This window comes from Anopheles nili, chromosome X, assembly GCF_943737925.1.
Source record: "Anopheles nili chromosome X, idAnoNiliSN_F5_01, whole genome shotgun sequence".
Lineage (NCBI taxonomy): Eukaryota > Metazoa > Arthropoda > Insecta > Diptera > Culicidae > Anopheles > Anopheles nili.
The window spans coordinates 4,873,655-4,894,825 of NC_071293.1; the positions used below are offsets into that span (position 1 = coordinate 4,873,655).

Sequence of the window (21,171 nt, forward strand, 5' to 3'; positions counted from 1 at the left end):
GTGAAGAAGAGGGGGCGGGAGGGTGGGTGGGTTAGTGGTACTGCTGGGTTCAGACTGTCAGCAGGTCGGAGCCTCGCGGAGGCTATTTTATTGGGAGCCTTTGTTTGGGTATGAGTCAGAGTACTAGCGTAACCTGCAGCAGATTGACGATGTCATCGAAGCTGTCCTCTTGGGTGCGTACGCAGATGTCCACACGTCGGTAACCACCTCCACGTAGGTCCTCGTGGGTGTCACGGACTTGCAGCCGAATGGAGCGCCGAAAGTGACGATTTAGCTCAGGTATACATGCTTCCTTACCGTAGGGTAGCCTGAGAGCCGGATCCATACCAATCGTCACATACGGTGCACGATTGTCTAGATACTCTTGCAGAGTGTACAACTTCCGGTTCTCCACGTCTAGGTAGTCACGTTTACGGTCGGAATCGAAGAGGGGATGATAGGCGGTGAGTGTGATCGGCCCGTACGTCGTGTTTCCGGGACACTCTAGTTCCGTTACGTCGTAAATGTCTACCGAAAAGGACGAATGTTGTATCGCGAACATGATCTACATTGCGACAAGACTTACAATTATGCTCCTTTGCACTGACGAGGGACATCAGAGCGATGTAAAGGAGGGTAATCACGAACACAAGCAGCTGCTGGAAGGCCATTCTTTAAGCTTTGAAACAAGAAACTGGACTGAGTGAACCACCGATTTACAGGTACCCAAATCGTGAACACCTGCAATATCTCAATCAAAAAAAAGAGCCTGCTTCAAATATGTCAACTCAGCGTGTGTTGGGGTTTCAAACAACAACTCCATGTAAATGCAGACATGAGCAATAAACAGTCTTTATTGGAACAACACAATTAGGTCAGTCGAAAGCTTTGCACTCTGCACGAGCTGATGTTCGACTCAGTTGCTCAGAACCCATAAATAGCGGCGGAATAGTTGAAATACACCGTATTGTACGCCTCGATCACCAGCTGTATAAAACGCTGACCAACTCCACCCGACACGACGTAACCCTGACCTAATTCTGAGCTTTGATCGACGATCACCTCCACATACGTCACAGATGCTCCAACACCGGTCGTTGGATACTGCAGGTTGAGCTTGATATCCTGCGGGCTTGTCCACGATTTGCCACCGGACGAAATTGCCACAAGTTGATCGCCGGAAAAGCGTGCTCCGAGGGTGTACACGATCTGCTTGCGGTTGTTACCACCAGCCTGGTTGACGACTGAACGAACTGCAAGCGGTTCGATGGTTAGGTCCGCATGTGCCTTGCGATATTCCCTGATATCTGACACGGTTTCAATTGAGACGAGCATGGCTGGTAGGGTCGTGCTTTCTTCTACAGGACCTCCGGAGACGATGACCAGTAGTTGCATCAGCGAAACCAAACCCAGACAGGTTAGTGCGACGGGGAATGAACTCATTTTGTTGGTGAGATTGATGGAGTAGTTGACTTCGTGGGTTGATATTGTTATCACGGGATGTTAACTGAGGATAATATAATTGAGAAAGGTCATTGAAGGACTAAAATGGATAAAAAGAGCTCTCAAAAAACGACGTTTCTAAGCGCACAATAACGTAACTGTAGAATAATTCTCGTGGACACTCTTTCACGCACCTATAATCACAATATCGAACAGCTAACGTAGCACGGAGTGTGAACACAAATGTACTAGACACCTCGTCTCGAACGGAACTCGTTGTGGCGAGCCAAGCGCCCCAGCTATCAGTATTTATATCGACTCCTTTGATTAATTGATTCAGGTTAGCTGGGCCATGGGAACGGATATGCCACTCGAAAGATAACGCACGTCTTCCCTGCGTCCACTTCCGTCAGTCCGATGTAAGTAGGCACTTGGCTGGCTGCCTTCATCCACCTTATCACCCGCAAAATAGCTCTACCTGATCGCAAGAGCTTCTAGAGGTAACATTGACTTGAATGACTCAACGAGGGGAACACCACGATTAGGTTTGTGTTCAACCTGGTTGACAAGATTATATCACGACCTCTCGTTCATGACATCCTGAAACTGAACAGTCTTATCGATCGGATCAGGATTGAGATAAAATGACGAGTCTCTTCAGAGATTAGAGAAATCTATTGGAAAGTGAATTTCTTTATGCAATTCGTGATATACAATGAGTTCCAGCAGCACTCAAGATAATCGAAACAAATAACAAGCAAGCTCATACACCTCAACAGCTTTAATTAATAGATAACACAGTGGATACTTTTGCTCAGCGTTTGTTTTTATTTCATTCACATGCTCGACAACTCATGGGACTCTTCTTTTGACATCTACCTCTCATCGATCGTTAGGACCTCCATTTTCTCCTCCAGATCCGGTGTGATATGGTCTTCCTATCATTATGCCTGTAAATAGTGCTCATACAGAGAGAAAGAGTCCAGAAAATTACTGGTAAACTGAGTCGAAGAATCGACCGGTTAATAGAAAGACATTTGGTAAAACTAAGATAGTCAATCAGGATGCAGAAACACAAAAGCAAGACCACTTGTCTAAACCATTGAGCATTTCAGTGTTTGTGGTGCGATCGAGACCCTGAAAGAGCTGTAGGAATAAATAAGGAAAGAGATACACACGAGCAAAGTGGCTGCGGAGTGCTGGAAGTGTGATAAAAAAGGACATTTCCCAGCATTCTGCTGGACGTCGTTACCGTCTGGTGTAGTCGTGCTTCTTCGTCCCTGGTCGTCTAGTAGCGCCCATATTCAGGCCCTCCTTGTCACTAGCCGGCGCCACCATCACCCTTCCAGGACCTCCCGACTCGTGACCTCCAGCGGGGTACTCCTCCCCATACCCACGCACCGGACTATCCCCAAGCCGAGCTGGTCCACCACTTCCGGGTGGCATTGACACCGACTCATCGGTGGTGTCGTGGTGTCCTAGCTCACCCGGCGTGGGTTGGTCTGTGGCGCCTCCTGGTGGACGTGAAGGACCCACTGGCGTGCCAGGGGTGTCGGTGAGCGGTGGCATCGAAATGTCATACTTCCGAGGACGTCCTCGTGACAGATGACGTCGCTTGAGAAACTCATGATCGTCCACCATCCAGAACGAGCCAAAGTCATCCTCGTACCGCACGAAGCACTTGTGCAGTGACAGGTTGGTTCGGATGGCGTTCTGCGAGAGAAAAAGGGACCCGGCGAAAGAGGCCAGCGAACGGTAAGACCGTGGGTCGAGTACGGATCTATCGTTTTCCTCGGTGAGCTGTGGGTCGCGTGGGTACAAGTGGCAATATGAGCAAAATGGCATCCAGGTTTTTGGGAGGCACGAACCGCAATGACGCCACAAACGGCGATGACGGTTAGTAGCCTCCTCTGTTAGAAACCCTTCTGCAGAATCCCTGCGGGTCGACATCGATGTCAGATCGAATAGCAAACAAAATAGACACGCTCCTCACGCAGGAGTGCGAATGGAAAGGATGTAAGGGAGATTGGGAAGTTGGGACCTGGAAAAGGATGTAAACGAACCGTTTATAGAAGAATGGCGGTGGCGGTGGCTTAAGCGTGCCGACAACAGCACCTCCTAGACTACCCTGAGCCCTCGGCGAACCTGGAAGCTGGTGGGACGTCTGGTGCTGAGGAGAAGCCGGCGAAGACTGTGACTGCGCGAGACCAAGGTTGGCAGCCGCCGGGACGGAAGTAGCCGACGATGCAGCCGCCGGTGACGGTTGCTTCTTCTTGCCCGGATGTCCAGACGTCGAGCCCGCACCCTGTGACGGTGGATGGTGTTGATGCTGCTGCTGTTGCTGGAACTTGAACTGCATGATGCCGAGCTTCTGCGGGCGACGTTTGCAGAACTCGGCCTCGTTCACCGTCCAGACCGCGCCCTTAATGTTCTCCACGCGCATGAAGCACTTATGCAGCGACAGGTTGTGCCGGACGGCGTTCTGGGGCGAGCGTGTGACAGGTGTTTAGGTGTTGTGTGACGTCCCGAAAACCCAAGAGTTACCCCAAAAACCCTTGTCCCAAAATGCCCCAAAACTCCCGTAGCCCGGAATGGTTTAAAGATCTTCGAAAAACATCTTCAGCAGGACATCAGCCCGGTTTGAGCCAAGACCTACCTTCCAGGTGGCCGCATTACGCCGAAAGTAGCAGAACGTGTTCTGGAACCAATTGTAGATCTCGTTCAGCGTCAGCTGCTTCTCAGGTGACTCGATGATGGACTGTGGGGTGCAAACGAGAAGAGCAAGAACTAGCAGACGTCCTCGAGGACGCTCTACGACCTGTCCGAGGTGAACTTACTTGACGGATGAGTGATGCATACGTGAACGGTGGACGAACGTCATGGCTGCGGTAGAACTCCCGGTTCTTGTGGACATCTGATGGAGAAGAGACAATGGTTAGACGACGTTGGTTGACACCCTGTCGTTACTCTAACTTACCGTCCTGGACATCCGGGTAGTTGAGCTCTTTAAAAAGGCGAAGGATACGTGTCAGGATCCAAAATTCGAGAAGGTCTCAGCTTAGTGAATACTTACCATCGCTGTCCTGCGGTGAGAAGTACTTCGGTCGTACGGCTCCTCCTCCACCCTTAGAAGCTTTGGATGGCGCCGTCGAACCGGTGGAGCCCCCCGTAGCACCTTGTCCCTGTGACCCCGCACCTGGAGGCGAATGCAGCGACGGTTGTTGCTGTAGGTGATGTTGCTGCTGCTGCTGTTGTTGCTGATTGTGGTGATGGTGATGAGCAGCAGTAGAGGAGCCAACTGCAGGGACATGATGCTGATGGGGTAGTCGACCCCCAAAAGCACCCTGCACCATGTCTGCGGCCAGATCAGCCGGAAAGCGAAGCCCTGCGATCAGATCGAACGGGCCAGTGGGTGGAGCAGCCTGTGAGGAGGCTGAAGCTGCAGCAGCAGCAGCTGCCGCCGCCGCCGCAGCCGCTGCAGCCGCGGCAGCTGTCGATGTTGGAGGTGGAGCGATAGCTGGCAACTGGGCCAAAAACGTACCCCCAAATAGGGCCGCCGGTGTACGAAGCATCTCGTTCTTCTTGTTCAGATGCAGTATCATCGCCTGCAGCCGGTCTCGCTCCTTCTGCAGCTGCAGGTGTAGCTGGCACACAACCTCCATCTGGATGCGAGCCTGGGCGGCTGAGTAGTCACCGTTGATGTGATCCGAGTGCAGGTGGCTGTAGAAGTCGTCGAACTCATCGAACACCCGCTCGCAGCCTGGCCAACGACAGGCACCACCTCCAAACAGGGGATGGATAGCTGCAGAACCTGCACGTGACGAAGCTGACCCACGCCCCGTTTCGTCTGAAGAGAGAGAGAGAGTGAGAGGGAAAGAGAGTAGAAAACCGGAAACGAAACAAGCAAAGAGAGGTTAGTCAAGAGATGGGCCGCGGACGGCTGTCACTGGAAGGAGTTTAAGGAAGATTTAAGGACATCAGGAGTTGCAAGAAGGAAAAGAATCCAGCAATCGTAACGGTGTTGGGCTGATCACGCGACCATCAACCGGTCGAATGTCCTGGACGCGTGCTGTCATCCTGCTGTCATCCACCTGTCATCCCGCTGTCTGGCTCCACCACCACCGGACCGAGTGCATCCACCACACGATGGCGTGTCTGGACGTGCGTGCAGACTCACACCACCACAAGGAGGAACACTCCGAAATGCACGAAGGCGAGTTGACCACCTTCGAGACGCACTTTGAATCGCTAGGGATGAGGGATGGTGCTGCTGCACGGTGGAAAACTGCATCCTGCAAAGCTGCAACGAACGAGAAAGGGGAAAGAATCTGAACGGACCCTGGCACGAGTAGTGGAAGAGCTGTCACCAATGAAACTCCTTGCACCGGAGGCAAGTGCATCTCGAGCGGGGCTGAGGAGGACCCCCACTTTTTGGCCCATCGAAACCTTACACACTCACAAATACACACACACACACACACGAACAGGGCGATGGTCTTTCTTTCTACTACAATGGAAAGTAAAGGCCCCAGACAAGGGGATGATGTCTCCGAGAAAAGAGACAAAAAAAAAAGGACGAACACGTCAGGCTCGGTTGCATCACGAACTGCACGAACTGCACAAACTGCACGAAAACTGCCCCACCCTCCCAGGGGGTTTGGCCTACCTTACCACAAGGAGGCTCACACACCTCTCTCCCCCCCCCCCCTTCCCTCATCCGCCTGTTTGCCCTACCCAACCAGGTCGACGGCCTAGCGCTGTACGGGCAACACCGGTTGCACGCGCCTGAATGTATGCAACCCGGTCGCTGGATGGTACGGTTCTACGTCGAATGAGTTCGCAAAACCGAACCGGAACCCGACAGACAGGTCGGGTCGTGTGTGCATCCCTGCAACTGCGCAGACGCGGCCCTTTTTTATGCGTGGAGAGGGGGAGGCGGAGGGGGGAGCAGGGTAAAGAGCGAAAGGTACGATGAAGGTATGCAACGCGCGTTAACCCCTTTTTCAGGATGCTGCGAGGATGCTGACACAGGTAGAAGAAGAAGCTGCACTCCAGTTAGTAATAGCTGTATATATGTATATACATATATATTTGAGTTTTTTGTTTTTCGTTTTCCATCTCATACACAGTCACCGTGAAATATTACAGTTAATTGTTTACTCTTACTTGCTAGCGTTTACTGGGATGTTGCCCTTCCGTAGAGTAGTTTTGTAATATTTTTTGTTGAGATTGTTTCCACTGCGGCCTGTCTCCTGATGCGTCGCATTGGCCCTTTTTCAGCTCCCAGTGCTCTCGCAGGCTTGAGAATGGCTTCCGGGAACCACACACAGACACACACACACACCAGCTCGATCGAAAAGGATCGTGTGTTGGCTTTCCGGAAGCACCCATCCTCTGGCCAGCCCACCGCAAGCCTCTGGTATACTCTGGACAATTATCCCTTCGTGGAAAGGTGGCTTCGGCTCAACCATGCAACCATCAACCGATCGTTTGCCAACGAACTAAACACAAGACAAAAAAAAACCCTTTCCGTCGCACACTAACAACATGCACCGCTCCGTGCCGCCCTTTCAACACCGGAAGGATGGGGAATGACAAGCAGTAGGTGCCGAGATCGCGCGGTTTTCCTCCTTTTTTTTTCATTTGCATTTTAAATATCCTTTTTTTTTGTTTTCTTTTATATATATCTTCCTTATCCCTAGCCCCAAACAGGATCCGCACCCACCCGGCGTTCTTTCCCGGACCCCGCACGTCGTGGTTTCGTTTTCTTTTAAGCTTTCTTTATTTGACACAAATAAGAACGAACTGCAAGCCGACCCAGCGCCGGGTTTGGTTAATTCTTTTTCTCTATCCCTCTCTCTCTCTCTCTCGCCGGCAGCACTTTGAACACCAAAATGAGCCAACCTCGCTTGCCCCATGCTCCTGGTGTGTGTGTGTCCTTCGGCTTCCTTCCATCGGTTTTGCAGCCACAAACTCAGCAAGACCAAGGACCTCATAGGTTCCTTGAAGAAGGCGCAAACCGTGGCCACCGGAACCGGAAAGGACACCGAAAGCGAACTGGAGCACACGTTGGGGGGATAAGGGAGCCCAGGCTTCACTTCACACATTTCCCCCCCCCCCCCCTCCGCAGCCACTGTCTCTGCCACTCGTCCCTGAATTGGCTGCCCGAGTTCTTCCTTTCTACGACTATGTACACAGCTTAAAGTTAGGGTTTTATTTTTCTTCTCCACTTTCACTCGTACACTATCACTTTACACGGTTCGCTCTGCCTAGCCTATCCACTACCCTAGCATAGCCCTAATCCCTCTCTCTTTCTCTCTATTCGTTCTTTAACCTCCCTTTTCCCCTTCGTTAGGTTCCCACTCCAACGATCGCGTTGCATCCTTACGCCGACTCTGGCGGCAGGTCCTCTGCCAACGATACCAATCGAACATTTACACACACACATATATAAATATATACATACATACATACATACATACAACAAAATATACACACATATGCATGTACGCGAAGAAAATGGCCGTGTTCGAACGGTGTACTAACTGGGGTTTCTTAACGTTGGTGACGTTGGTGATCCTTCCTCGGCATACACTTAACTTTGTGTTAAGTAAAAACAAGACACCAACAAACAAAACATTCAGCAAGCCCGCACAACCAAGCTGAGGCTCGTTCCTCATCCTCAAACATGAGGCTGACTTCGATACTCTGACACATACCGCAGGAGAAAACCCGATCCTACTAGCCCCTGACAGATAAATACAGAATAAATATAAAACCGACCGCAAATGTGGTCAAATTAGGTTGACTATGGCCTCAGGGCCTATCTGCACCCATACATGGGGCTGAAGATCAGTCACCGATGTTCGATGGATCGGTGAGATCACAAAAATCACAGCTGGAGCACACTGCGGTGCAATGGGCCTGTACTGTCGAGGGTAATGCTTCCGGGTTTTCGACTGACTTCCTGTCAATCGTTTCAAAAAAAAAAGCACACCCACATTGGCAACAACAACGAGCCAGTAGGCAAAAAATAGCACACAAATATTCGGCAGCGTAGAGATCCTACGAATCAAGGACTTCGGGAAAGGGCGACATTGGCACCAGTTCCGATCGTGCGGAAAATCGCACATAAAAGCAGGGAAAATCTCTTTCCCTCTTAACGTGCCCAGCTTCTTTTTCTTGTTCTTCCTTTTTTGGTATGTTTTGCCGATCGGCTGGCGGCCTCGAACCTGCATCGACTTCCTAACCACTAGATAACAACGATTATCTATTCTCGTAACTATAGCTAATGTTTTACATATGTATGTATCTATATATGTATACGTATATATGCATAGAAAAAGATAAATATACACATAATAGCAAAAAGGATTTGGGTGCAGCCCACGCCCGGCATGAGTGGCGGTGGTCGTCACCTCTACGAATTTAAGTCTGTTACATCGCGCTCACATGCAGGGCACTGGCGGCCTCAGCTACCTTGGCAATCTCTGCCTAACCTCCAAAACCTCCTCCAATCAAAGCCACGCACACACACGCAACTGACACAAAATATCGTGCGCCTTCCGGGAGCCTCGCGCTCTATATATGAGCCTTAATCAGTGTCCTTATTCAGGGCTAATTCAGGGAGGATTGATTTCGAATACGCAGGTGTAGTTGGCTTGTGTGTTGGCGATTAGGGAGTGACCCAGGATTAAGGGTAGAGGGTCCCTTTCCCTCTCTCTCTCTCTATCTCTCTCTCTAGCTATCTATCTACGCTCTCACCCTGCCTGCCCCGCACACCCTGCATTTGGTTGATGTGGAGAGGTGGTTTATACGGAAATCTCATAATTCATATCGTACACACTAGCACGCTGGTCCGGTGGGCTGTTGGTGTTGGTGGTGGTGGCGGTGACTGTTTGCCCTCCTCGCAACCCACCCGTACCCGGTTGCGCAGAACCGGAAGCTACCCCACCACCATCCCCAAGCGCGCCACCTCCCATCTCCATCGAGTCCGTCATCTCAAGGGCTCGCACGAAGGACATGGGCCGGGTAGGGGTGGCCTTGCGCTTAATGGACGGGGAGGGTGCCTGGGGCCCTGTCACACCCGGACCGTTCAACCCCACCCCGGGTTGCTGCTGTTGCGACTGCTGCAGGTGTTGACCACCGACCATCAGCTGCTGCTGTTGCTGCTGCATAGCGGACGGTGGGGGTTGCGGTGGGAAGACGGGCACACCGCCCCGCAACGCCGGATGGTAAGCGCCGAGTCCTCCACCCCCACCCACACCCCCGACAACGCTGTTCTGCTGCTGTTGCTGGAGTTGATAGCGAGCAGCGCTCACCGTGCCGAACGGTGCCATTGACTGGGGCATCTGTTGCTGCTGTTGTTGCTGCTGCTGTTGCTGTTGATGTGCTGCCGTAGGGCTGGGCGTGTTCTGGTACACCGAGACGGGCGGTTGACCACCGTTCGACTGGTTAAAGCCCGGTGAGGTGTCCTTCCAAAGGTAAACTCCTCGCTGCGGGCTACCGGCCAGCTCGCGGATGTTGTCGGACGTTTGGTTGTTGCGGGCGTACGACAACTCGGCACCCTGCCGCACCAGCTCGCCCTCGGAAAGGTAACGCCGCTGAGGGCTTCCGTGGTGGTAAACGACCGTTGGACCTGCCGTACCACCCCGAAGCTGTTGCTGCTGTTGTTGAGGTTGCTGCGATGGCTGACCGCCAGGACCGGCGAGACCGCCGTTATGGTGCACCATCGGGTACTGTTGCTGCTGCTGTTGCTGCTGCTGTTGATGGTATGGATGTGCCGGTGGTAGACCTGTCGTCTGGTGGAGGGCCATCGGTTGGGGCGGAAGTTGTTGCTGCTGCTGTTGCTGTGGCTGGAGCGGGAAATCGTAGTAGTTGCCGGTCATGCTGCCGCTGCCACCGAGCTGCTGCTGTTGCAGTTGCGAAGGCTGGCCGACACTGATGAAGTCGGGCCGTCTCGGTTGGGTCGGCGTGCCAGGGTTCGATCTGAAATGGAAACGGCCGTAACGGAAGCGGAAGGAAGATAGGCGTCAACATCGAGGAGGGCCTGCTACGGGGTGACGAGCGATCTGGCACGTTGGCACGAGAGGATGGCTCGATTGGGAGGACAGAAACGAGACCTCAGAGGAGGCATACTAGCTTCGAACCATCCGAACAGCCAGAGCAACGCATACGCATAGCAACAACGCCAACAAACTAGAGCACATGTACGACTAGCGCAATTAACAGAGCCTGCATTTCATCCCGACCCTGCGCCCAATGAACGAGGAAACGCAACGAACACAACACTACCGAATTGTATAACGAAAACGAAACGAAACATACAATGTGTAACACAAAACAAAACAGCTCCCTTTTTTCCCCGCGAGACGGAACGCCTGACGCAAAATCCCAACTAACCGTCACAGCAGCTGTCAACGGTGGGGATGCTACTAACGAAAGGTGACAGCTTAGCTGTCACTGGGACCGATGCTGCCCCTGCTGCGTTACTAGCTCCTACTACTAGGGTGGTGTTGCGGGATGAACGAGTGAACGAGCTGAGCGAACTACCAAATGCCATCCAAATGAGTGTATGTGACTGATCACCTCGATGTCTCTCCTTTCGGTTCTCCTTCCGCCTTTCATGTTGGAATGGCAAAATTATAAACAATATACACGCGCAACTAACGAGCGAACGAGCCAACCAAGAGGTGCTCATGTCGGCTGCATGTCAATCGATGGACAGATGAAGGTGGGCTTATATACTACCTGCTGCGTACGGCGAGGCGTTGACGCATGGGATAGCGGTTGGGCGAATGAGCATGGATGGGTTGAATACACAGGATGCGAGGATGTCGATTCAAAGGTATATAAAGGCTACCTACAAGAAGAAAATAAGATAAAACAAACTCCAGCTATCGAGCATTTAGAAGCGAGCGGAATTTTCAACATTTCGCACGCAAACAGCTAAACTAACTGGAACGAATAAAGATCGAATAAGGACCTGCGTGTATGTGTGGGTTTGTGTGAGTGCGGTGGAGGTATTTAAAAATGTACAACGAGAATAAAGTAAAAAAGAAAAAGAAAACTGTGCATAGAATCAAACTAAGAACAGAGAAGAGAGCGCTTCGTGCCAGAAAACTTCCAGAACAGAAACGAAACGATCTAAACTAAAGTGAAAACGAAAACCCCGGCAAATGCAACGGAAAGAAAAAAAAACAAACAAACTTGACTGAAGGGTTTTTCTTCTGTTTCTACATGAGCGAACAAGTACTTTAAAAAACGAGCCTAGGCAACACGAACACACGCCGCGTAACGCAACGTAACGGAAAGTTGTAACGTAGTCAAGTGTTACCCACGTGCTCATTCGAAAGGGAAGAGCTGTGTCGGGAGCGGATGTTTCGTATCCGTCTGGCCATATCCGGCCGGAAGCAAGCGTTTCGTTGAGAAGAACCTTTGGATGTGAGTGGTTTGCGGAAGGTGTTGCAGCCTCACGTTGACATTCTGCAGGTGTTCGCAGGGTGCGTCCGCGATGGAAGCCCGATGGGGAAGACCGAGCGAGACATGTGAAGGTGAAGACGAAGAATGGACGGGGTCCTTCCGGCAAGCCCGACGGCGACCAACCGGAACACTGACGTGGCGTCATTATTACGTCCACCTGTGGAGCAGGATCGCAGGATGTGTGAACAAGGACGTTCTGAGAAGGGTGTTGTTTCGAGACACTACACAACAACAGTGTCCATGAGCTCAACGAGAGCTTTGGAGAGGCTTCAAAAAAGGGAAGATCCACAATCCGGCCCGAGGAGAGAAGCAGTTGATTCTTAGACGAAGCTAGTAGACGTCTTATATAGACCCATAACGCATTGCGCCGCTCGTCCAGAGTCAGTAGAGCGAATGTAACGCTTATCAGACGTCTATCCACCTCCAGTGGACGTACCCATCCAAAGAACTGCCTACAAATCTGTTCACACTTACCTTCTCACAGGGCTGGACATGGCTAGTGGTGTGGCGACTCCAAGTGCCTTAATGCGCTGCTGCATCGTAGGTGTTGCCGACGACGAAGGTCCTCCACCACGTGGTCCTCCACCTGGCTGTTGCTGTTGCTGCTGCTGCGACTGTATCGTGATCATAGGAGGAGGTCCACCAGGATGATCAGGCGACAACCCTTCAGGAGTGAAGCTGCGAGACGGATCAAGCCCTCGCTGTCGTGGATGAGGACTATGCCGTGGGTGGTACATCCGCATGTGCTGCTGTTGCTGGCGAGGTGAATCGCCTCCACTGCCCATTCCCGGCTGCGAGGACATACCGGGTGGTGGTCCATCGAGCGGGGGCAGGAAGAAGTTGCTTTTCGAGCCGTGACGCTGCAGTGGAGGTGTTGGCTCGCAGTCCCGGCTTTGGGACGCCTGCGGTTCCATGTCGATGTCGGAACACTCACGGCCCGGTGACAGCTGCATTCGTACAGGGACACGTGGATCAATACAAAAAGGGATTCAGAGCGGGATTCGGGAACAGGTGGAAGAGAGAGAGAGAGAGAGATAGTGTGTGTGTGGGGTGGATGCAACCACGGGAAGGGTGCAGTGGAAGAAGAGAAAGAAACACAAGAGAAAAAAACGCGAAACATACGCGCGATCATTTTCACCGTCTTTTTTTTTGCTATCCTGTGTGGCTTTGTGGGATGGCTTTGTCGATCGCACTAAGCACGAACGTCTATACCACCCGGTTCGCTACTGGTGCAGGGGTACAGGTGTTTAAAGAGGGAGATACAGAAAGTAAAAACGGCCATTTTCTCCGTGCGCCCATTTTCTGATGCTGCCGCACTACTGGACTACTTATAAAGGATTAGTTACGACAATATCGAACACCCAAAACCACACGAAACGTACACCCGCAGATATACGGCCAGGCACAAAAACAAACAAAAAAAACTACAACAGTAGGCGGCGGGGCATTGAACTCGGCACAGAAGTTACCAACGGAAGCGTTTTGGAACAAGAAAAGAAACCGGGCTTTAAACACACAACCATAGAGGGTGAAACAATAATAGTAATGCTACACAGCTGATGCGTCAAACGAGCTTTGGAGGGGGGGGGGGGTGTGGAAGGCTGGCTAGGCGCAGGAAGATGGGCGAATGGCAGAGCATGTCACAGCGAGTACTAAATGTACGACTCAAACGTAACATATAAACACGGTTACGAAGGATCCCAACAGATCTGACAGCAGCATAATAAGGGGGGGCCAAAAGGAGGGGCGCTGAAAGCTACAATGGTGTGGTGAATCGGACACGCAACAACTTTACCAGTGGAAGACGCCAAAGGATATTTATCGCAGACCCTTTTATGGTCCAAACCACACCCCGCTACATTTCTCCAAGCGAAGTAAGCTTGCGTTTTTTTCATGCATATTATGTTTGTGTGTATATGTGTGAGGGGTGAGGCGGGGGGCGGGGGGTATTTGAGCTCTGTGATTCATTTCCAAAGATGACATTGCACCTGCTATGCAGATAAACGTTATCGTAGCGAAGGCGCTTAATTCAAAATAAACTTCTTGTCCAGCCGGATAACGAACAGTAGTAATTTGTAAAGTAAATATTTCCCCAGCACTGGTTCAATTTACACTGTAAACAGATATATCAAGCATGCAGAAGCAGCAAGGGATTGAGCCCTATTTTACTATCGATAGACTAACCTAGCTTTCATTAAGGTGTGTAATTTATCAGGTCAGATACCTCAAGTATAATCGTTACAGTTCTCTTCAAATAAATGAACTGGAGCTCTGCGTTATTATTTAAGAATTAAATCAGATAAAGCTTTTTCTTAAACATGTTGCTCTCAAAGTGGGTAAAATCTCCTTTCAAAATGCTTTTTTGGTTTTAAGTTTTTCTATTCCTTGAACCTATTCAAATAGGAAATGTCTTAAACCTATATGAAATAGGAAATTGACAACACATTTTTCAACAAACGCAAAGGTAGAGTACCCTCGCTACAAGAATCCTGAAATGGCATTTAATGTAAGCATAATTCAAAATGCAATCCTTACACACACACACACACACAAACAGCCTCACATACAAGCACGCTGGTGGTAGCGAAGTTGGAGCCAGGGAGCAGGAGACACAGAACGGAACACAGAGTCAACTTACCTTCGATGTTCCCCATCTTGGGCCCTTTATTGAACCGAATCAAACCCCCAATCCCAATCAAAGGTGGGAATTGTCAATATCTCCCTCCCGTCCACCCTTTTGCTTCCTTTTCCTCCATCAACTTCCGGGAAAAAAGTGTGCCATCGTCGAGACGATCGATCGTCCTGATCTCCCCTCTATCACTAGGAAGATCCGGAAAATCGTCGATGCATTTTCCTTATCAACTTGTCGATCAAAAAGGGACCTTTTCGGAAGGGGAAGTTGCATTTTCTCAACACGTTTTTGTTGTTGTTAAACAGCAGAAAGGGATTACGAAAGCATCATGGTATGACATTAAAGTACATGAAGCGGTAGCACGCAAGCGAATGATCAGATGAGTAGATGACGCGCTGTTAGATGATAAATTAATCACGCAAATGCGAAGCCATCAATAACGCTGAGTGGCTAAAGATGGTGATTAGCTTACGACAGCATGATAAGCACTGAAACCCCTTGAGAATTGAGTTATCGAATGTGCGTTGAAGCGAACTAGAAAAGCAATATATCGATCGCAGTTTAGGGCATTTATTTGGCAGGCATTTGGCAGGCGAAAAAGAAACGAACCAAAATTAAACCCTCCATCGCAGAGCAAGCAAGCAAAAAGCAAACGCAAAAGCGCGTCCTGGCAAAAGGGCGCTAAATGGAAGATGTAAGATTAAAGCCGCTTGTCGAAAAGCGTGAGCTAGGAATAATTGAAAACACAATTTCTGGCATTAAAGCGAAGGCGAAACTTAGTTAAATGCATTCGCAAACAAGCAAACACCGGTTCGAAGGGCAGCCCCAGACTCGAACGGCAGCAGGCGATAATGCAGAAGCCAAACCGTGGGCAGCTAAAAGAACTAACTAACCCCGAGATAAAGACAAGAAAGAGATCATCTTCCTTTACCTCGTCCGCAGTGGTGCCTTGTTCGAGTGCCTTGAGCGAAACGGAATGGGATGATACGAGATGGACGTAATCCGACCCGGCCTGGCGTGCGTAGAGGGCGCGTTCGTAAGGGTGCAAGATAAGGGTGAGATATGAAAGCGTGTTGTTAGTTGAAAGGGTAGCACTAGCCGGTAGGAAGGCTCCAGGAGAAGGGCAAGAAAACGATCTCCTACATCGTGTGGGAACGCTGCAAACAGCCTCACTCTGTCGTCTGTTGGGTCTTATTTTGTCTGGGTCGTTTAAAAATAGAATATTACGTATCTGCAGTCTCCGTTAGTGTCAGTAGATGTGCCCCATTTATGACGAAACTCGTTGTTAATTCAAGCAACAGAAGGAAAAGCGTTATCTGACGATTTTTAACAGCAATCCCCAAAGATGATCGAATAGAAGTTTCTACTCCAAAAATTGCCAAGCAATTATAAGAACGAACGGGAATTGGATTAGCGATTTACATATTTGTTTGTTTGTTTTCAATATTGAACAGTTGATTAAGGTATAATAAATAGCTCCACCACCCATCTAGTTCCTTCACCACCAGTAATAAAAATTGGAAATAGGAAATTTGAACTAATATAGGTTGTAAATGCAGCACATAGGATAGGAGGAAGAATATTTTAGATTGGTATTTGTTGAAGCAATGAAATTTCGATGAAAAGAATGATTTTAGCTTTGTCAAACAAGTGATACAAATATGTTACATTAGTTTGCTAAATCATTCATTTCATCGTTATTCCATCCGCCCTAATATGAAGAATGGTTGAGTGTTGTGGATAGGCGATATGAGAGGAAAAGGAGACAGAGCAATAGAGCTCAAAGTAAGAGCGAGCAAAAGAGAGAAAAATGTAAAAAAAAACAACAAACATAAAACAAAACTGCCTTCATGTTGCGTGAGCGCATTTCAAAACGTTTATCTCTAGTTTAGGTTCTAATATATTTGCTGTACTATATACTTAACCTAGTGCACCTTACGGGAAGGCGCATTTCAGATCAAAACCTGCTCCTTCAACCTAATCGCACTTGATGTGCGTTGTTGTCCTTAACTGTGGAAGCACCACGACTAGGTGTTACCTATTATTACGATCTTGGATGATTGCCTATGATTATGATCTTGAAACGATACTCTTTTTTCTTATCTCCTTTAACTGCTCTTATCTATTCTATTGTACAGTCCTTAAAAACGCGTGGAATGATGTTTCTGGACGGCTCAACGGTTGTGCGTTCTCTGCTCACAAGAAGCGACATTAATTTGGTCTTTCGATGTAAATTCTCGCTAGCTGATACATGACATAATCTCGTGGAGATTGGGTGAACATCTCCCTTCTATTGAGGTTAATATGGTTTCTCCTGCAGGCTAATTATAACCTCAAAAACCCACCCAATATCTGCTTCACACTCTCCCGCTCTATATCGTTCATTCTTCCCTCCATCAACCCTAGCTGCCCTCTGTTGGATGCTCGCTAAGTGGCGACCTTTACACTAGCCGGGTCCATCGGTGCGTTGGATGTTGGCTGGCTACTTCTCGCTCAAACTGTCACTTCAAACCAGGCAGACACAATCGGGCAGCTCGAATCGAATCGGCACGATCGAATTACAATGTACAAAAGGTGGTGGGGATGGTGAAGTGGGTGGTGTGGGTGGGTGACAGTAAATCCCTTGCACTTGATCCGCCTCGCGAACGCTCGTACACACACACACAAAACACACGTCACTATCGCTCTGTCAACTGATGTTTTCAGTCAAGTGTGTCATTAGGTGGTGGGCAGGGGTAGGATGGCGGTTAAGTACACGAGGAAGGGCAAGGCACAAAAAAAACAGGTGTTTGATGAAGGGAGAGTTTGGGAGTGAAGGAAGGAGAGGGGGGAAGAAAGAAAAGAAATAAAAATGATATTGACAACCAATCACGAAAACGCACACACAGGTATGGGGTTTTTCAATATTTTTTTAACATGAAGTATTTCACGTAAAAGGAGCAGCATTGGATAGGCAGAGGGGACAGCGGAAGCGACAAGATGGCTACCAAAATGGAAACCAGAATGATTGGGGATTAGGGATCAGGGAGTACAATAAAGGATATAGTCTAGTAGCTTGAGAAGCGGGACGGAAACCTTTGATGTGGGAATGGCGTAAGCAGAAACCCGAAAAAAGTAGTGAAGGTGGTGAGCCTTATATACCTCTCAATTCACACGTTCTTATGTGGATAGGTGTGAGGTACGCGTGATGTAAAGATCAATGAAAAACGTGTGCTATTGCAGATGTGGGTGGCAATGTACACTTGGGAGTGATTTGCGTTACTTTCAATAATGCTTCTAAGGACGGATGTTCCCGTTAATAGTAAAATGTACAACCAGTAGTATAATGGAACGCGATAAACAGGGGGACTGTGGGAGTCTCGTTAATACTTCTTTTGCCCTCTTAAAACAAAAAAGCACGATCAGGAGAGTCAAGGAGTTGCGGTTGCTGATGTAAAGGGGCTCGCTGGCAAAGTTCGATAATATATTAGGAGAAAAGATGAGTCCCTCGAAGTAGTACAACGGGCAGAAGACCAGGGGGCGAAGAGAAAGAAGATGAGAGCCAAAACAAAAGATGGCGAGAAAAAGAAAAACCGAAGCAACACTAGAGCGAAAGGTAGACGGGGGAGTTTGTATATATATAATTATATATGTATAAGAAGGTGGGTGAAGAAATAGTAAACACTAAAGTATAATATAAGGTAAGAATCAAAGCCAAACATTCTACGCACCTTACTGTAATGACTGGATCCAACTGTACGTATACCGTGACCATTTCCATGATCCATATAGGTTTTTACCTGCGTATGCCGGTTATTATCGTAGATGCCACCACCCTGATTCAGTGCCTGTTGCTGTTGTTGCTGTTGCTGCTGCTGGGAACCGGGGCCACCAGGTCCACCGGTTGGCATGTGGCGGCGACGGGAGCTACCAGCCTCCCCATCACCCCCACCAGGACCACCGTCATTTGTAATCGTGCTGATGGATTGATTTTCCTTGTTCGAACGGCGGGCCACGTACTTTTGCGGTTTAAGCAAACTGCGCACCGGAACGGTCGTGAAAAGAGATAAGAGATGACACAGAAAAGAGTAAGAGCAGGTCGGCATAAGCTGACGTCACGATCGAGCGGTATCGGATGCAGTCCGATGGGTATGCAACTGTTGCATTCCGGATATTAGCTGCCTGAGATAAAGCCAATGTGAGCGACCGAAGCGCGATATCTGAATGGCTCGAAGGAATTTGCGAAAAATGTCAGCTGGTTCAGGTGTCTAGATCGGAATGTTCCCTGCTGCATATTGCACATGTACACGATCAGATACTTTAAAGGCAAGATAGCTTTTTGCGCAGCAGCAAATACGGTCATGAAAGGGTTGCATGGTCTATTTAAATGTAGAAATATTCGTACAAAATTACATGACCTTTTGATGAATAAAAATGCGCGCAAAATTCTCACACAAATCCAACATCAAATAGTTTTAAAAGAGTGATTTTTTTTAGCCACTGAAACTCTGCCTAGAATACACTAAGCTACTTTTCCCTTTTCTGCTCGAATATCAGCTAAAATGCTTAAACATCTTGAGGTGATCTTGACGATCTCAACCTTCCTTTATCTAGTGTGCCTCTCTCTCTCTAGTTCCCCTACCTGGCAAACCCACTCACCTTGGGTACTGAGGACCGCACTGCGTGTAGCAGCAATTGTTCCAACAGCCACGAGAGAACGGATTATACCCGCCCTTAAATTTCCCGGTCACCTGCTCGTTGGTAGTACGACCTCGTGAAACCAACACCATGTGGAAACCGGTCAATCCGAAGATCGGTATCGCAAGCAGCGTCACTATGGCCATCAAAATCATCCTACAGGTCGATGGAATAGAAAGAAAGCATCACTCAATCTGAAGCAATCCGGCAAAGGATGCGGTCGCTGTGAGGACACGTACGCCACGATCGGTTCCACCTCGGTCAGCTTATCCTTTTTCTGCAGCACATAAACGAGCGATAGCGAGAAGATGCTCAACATGTGCACCGACAGGGAGATGAGAAAGAAGAAAAAGAACCGATAGTTCCGCCTGCCAATGCAATTGTTCACCCACGGGCAGTGATGATCGAACGTCTGCAAAAGGGCGAGAATGGGGATACGTTAGAGAACACCTGTGGGAGGATACACAGCCGGAACAGTACCTCAATGCAGTGGTTGCACACAGAGCAATGAGAACATCGCGGTGGTCGGTAGAACTTGCACGTCACACACCATTTCATCCGCACCGTGATGCCGTTAATTTCCGCATTCTTGTACAATGGCGCCCGGAACTCATCCTCCCGATCCTCATCCGGTGGAGCTGAAAGTGGGTAAAGTTTCGTGAACCTTCCGGGGTCGAGCAGACGCACAAAACGGCCAAAACCTACCCTTGGGTATCACGCCAGGATCCATAAACGTCGCCAATGTGAAGTTTGCAATAACGAAGAACGTAATGACGGCCTGATAGGCCGGCACCCATGGATGCCGGTGGATGTAAAACTGGCGACATCTGGTGGTGCAGAACGAAAGTAGGGTTAGAAAAGAAAATGCTCCCCATTCCCGTCACGATCGCGAGCTACTCACGGGTACCAGAAGAACAGGAACGTCGTGCTGAGGAGCAGCGCCCAAGCGAAGGTGGCAGGGATGTATCTCGTCTTAACGTCACATTTCGGCATTTTCGTGCCAGAAGAAGCCTTCCACGGGATGCTACTGAGCTTTTCTCGGGCTACTCAACCCTTTTTCGGAACGGTGCGGGGTTTGATTGATAACAGCTCCGATGACGTTCGATTGATTGCGTGGGACACTGGCGCTGGGAGCCGCTTGTTGATGGTCGTTTGGTGGTGGTAGTGTACACCGAGAGTGTGTGAGAATCCGTGCGCCACCTGATCCGCGACGTTGCAGGATGTTTGCAGGAACGCGAGTCCGGAATACTGATAGTTGACAGATGCGAATGCGTTCGTCTTTCGTTCTCTTGCTCGTTCGTTCACTCTCTCACTCTTTCTCTCTATCGAATAGCTCACTCACTGACAGTCGATGGATGCGTTCCGTTCGCTTTGTTTCGTTTCGCTCAGGGGTTTTTTTTTTGCTCGTTTTCCGCCTCGATGGAGAGCCGTTGAACATCGGACGATTGGCGATATCTGGGGGTGGAGGAGGAGGAGGAAAAGGAGGAGGAGGATTAGTAATATGAGGTGAGCGGAGATAGCAGCGGTCGGAAGCGGGCCTTATCGTTTTTTTGTTGTTTTTTTTGCAATGGTGTCCCGCTCGAGGTTTGCAACCCCCTTGCACCCTTATTTCAGGTTCTCGCCCCTTTTGTTGGGAGGGTTTGTTTTTTGTTTTTTTTTTGCTTAAGCTTTTGTTTGCTCCAATGATTATCGCGCCCGCGAGCTGGAATTTTCACTCCAGCGAGCTCCAGCGCACACGCAGACGGACACCCTTGTGTATGGGTGCACACTACACCATCCCCAAACGGGACACCGACACACACGCACACACACACATGAACGCGCGCGCGCAGCTGTCCCTGAATGAGGTGATGGAGGAGGGAGGGGGTTGGAAAAAGGGGGTGGAAGAGCGTCTCAAAGTTCGCTTTGGGGGTTTGGTGCGTGAATCAGTCTCCACCACCCAACCACCCCCTGTACAC

At 49.5% G+C, this 21,171-nt stretch overlaps 5 protein-coding genes across 6 annotated transcripts; all 5 read right to left on the reverse strand.

The window, feature by feature from the left end:
• Nucleotides 1-115: 115 nt before the first annotated feature.
• Nucleotides 116-650, reverse strand: LOC128728503 (uncharacterized). The gene is made up of 2 exons (XM_053822129.1): nucleotides 566-650; nucleotides 116-507 (listed from the first exon to the last, which is right to left on the reverse strand). The coding sequence occupies exons 1-2, from the start codon at nucleotides 648-650 to the stop codon at nucleotides 116-118; spliced, it is 477 nt and encodes a 158-aa protein (XP_053678104.1).
• A 137-nt stretch (nucleotides 651-787) lies between these two features.
• LOC128728431 (uncharacterized) lies at nucleotides 788-1,698 on the reverse strand. Of its 2 annotated transcripts, none has more exons than XM_053822057.1 (2): nucleotides 1,617-1,698; nucleotides 788-1,486 (listed from the first exon to the last, which is right to left on the reverse strand). In XM_053822057.1, the coding sequence occupies exon 2, from the start codon at nucleotides 1,420-1,422 to the stop codon at nucleotides 904-906; it is 519 nt and encodes a 172-aa protein (XP_053678032.1). In that variant the 5' UTR covers nucleotides 1,423-1,486; nucleotides 1,617-1,698; the 3' UTR covers nucleotides 788-903. The 2 variants fall into 2 exon arrangements, with proteins under 2 accessions (XP_053678032.1, XP_053678030.1); XM_053822055.1 differs by having other exon boundaries at nucleotides 1,582-1,689.
• Nucleotides 1,699-2,239: 541 nt separating this feature from the next.
• LOC128729172 (forkhead box protein P4-like) lies at nucleotides 2,240-3,321 on the reverse strand. Its single transcript, XM_053822827.1, has one exon. It carries the CDS (start codon nucleotides 3,265-3,267, stop codon nucleotides 2,671-2,673), a length of 597 nt encoding a protein of 198 aa, XP_053678802.1. The 5' UTR covers nucleotides 3,268-3,321; the 3' UTR covers nucleotides 2,240-2,670.
• On the reverse strand, nucleotides 3,320-5,296 carry LOC128729171 (forkhead box protein P4-like). The gene is made up of 5 exons (XM_053822826.1): nucleotides 4,496-5,296; nucleotides 4,400-4,426; nucleotides 4,260-4,336; nucleotides 4,079-4,180; nucleotides 3,320-3,904 (listed from the first exon to the last, which is right to left on the reverse strand). The coding sequence occupies exons 1-5, from the start codon at nucleotides 5,082-5,084 to the stop codon at nucleotides 3,320-3,322; spliced, it is 1,380 nt and encodes a 459-aa protein (XP_053678801.1). The 5' UTR covers nucleotides 5,085-5,296.
• A 3,154-nt stretch (nucleotides 5,297-8,450) lies between these two features.
• LOC128729170 (palmitoyltransferase ZDHHC8) lies at nucleotides 8,451-20,408 on the reverse strand. Its single transcript, XM_053822825.1, has 9 exons — nucleotides 20,115-20,408; nucleotides 19,919-20,040; nucleotides 19,694-19,851; nucleotides 19,453-19,625; nucleotides 19,175-19,369; nucleotides 18,247-18,553; nucleotides 15,468-15,548; nucleotides 12,379-12,851; nucleotides 8,451-10,410 (listed from the first exon to the last, which is right to left on the reverse strand). The coding sequence occupies exons 1-9, from the start codon at nucleotides 20,204-20,206 to the stop codon at nucleotides 9,234-9,236; spliced, it is 2,778 nt and encodes a 925-aa protein (XP_053678800.1). The 5' UTR covers nucleotides 20,207-20,408; the 3' UTR covers nucleotides 8,451-9,233.
• Nucleotides 20,409-21,171: the final 763 nt, after the last annotated feature.

What these genes read in the sequence shown, in the direction of transcription:
- LOC128729170 (XM_053822825.1), bottom strand. Translation starts at nt 20,206, where the DNA reads ATGCCGAAATGTGACGTTAAGACGAGATACATCCCTGCCACCTTCGCT. An exon ending in TCCTGGCGTGATACCCAAGG is followed by an intron (nt 19,852 to 19,918) that starts GTAGGTTTTGGC and finishes ACCCACTTTCAG; the next exon opens with CTCCACCGGATGAGGATCGG. An exon ending in ATGTCCAGCCCTGTGAGAAG is followed by an intron (nt 10,411 to 12,378) that starts GTAAGTGTGAAC and finishes TTTCCATTTCAG; the next exon opens with ATCGAACCCTGGCACGCCGA.
- LOC128728503 (XM_053822129.1), bottom strand. Translation starts at nt 650, where the DNA reads ATGGCCTTCCAGCAGCTGCTTGTGTTCGTGATTACCCTCCTTTACATC. An exon ending in CAGTGCAAAGGAGCATAATT is followed by an intron (nt 508 to 565) that starts GTAAGTCTTGTC and finishes CCTTTTCGGTAG; the next exon opens with ACATTTACGACGTAACGGAA.
- LOC128729171 (XM_053822826.1), bottom strand. Translation starts at nt 5,084, where the DNA reads ATGGAGGTTGTGTGCCAGCTACACCTGCAGCTGCAGAAGGAGCGAGAC. An exon ending in CTCACCGCAGGACAGCGATG is followed by an intron (nt 4,427 to 4,495) that starts GTAAGTATTCAC and finishes GCCTTTTTAAAG; the next exon opens with AGCTCAACTACCCGGATGTC. An exon ending in ATGCATCACTCATCCGTCAA is followed by an intron (nt 4,181 to 4,259) that starts GTAAGTTCACCT and finishes TGCACCCCACAG; the next exon opens with TCCATCATCGAGTCACCTGA.
- LOC128728431 (XM_053822057.1), bottom strand. Translation starts at nt 1,422, where the DNA reads ATGAGTTCATTCCCCGTCGCACTAACCTGTCTGGGTTTGGTTTCGCTG.
- LOC128729172 (XM_053822827.1), bottom strand. Translation starts at nt 3,267, where the DNA reads ATGCCATTTTGCTCATATTGCCACTTGTACCCACGCGACCCACAGCTC.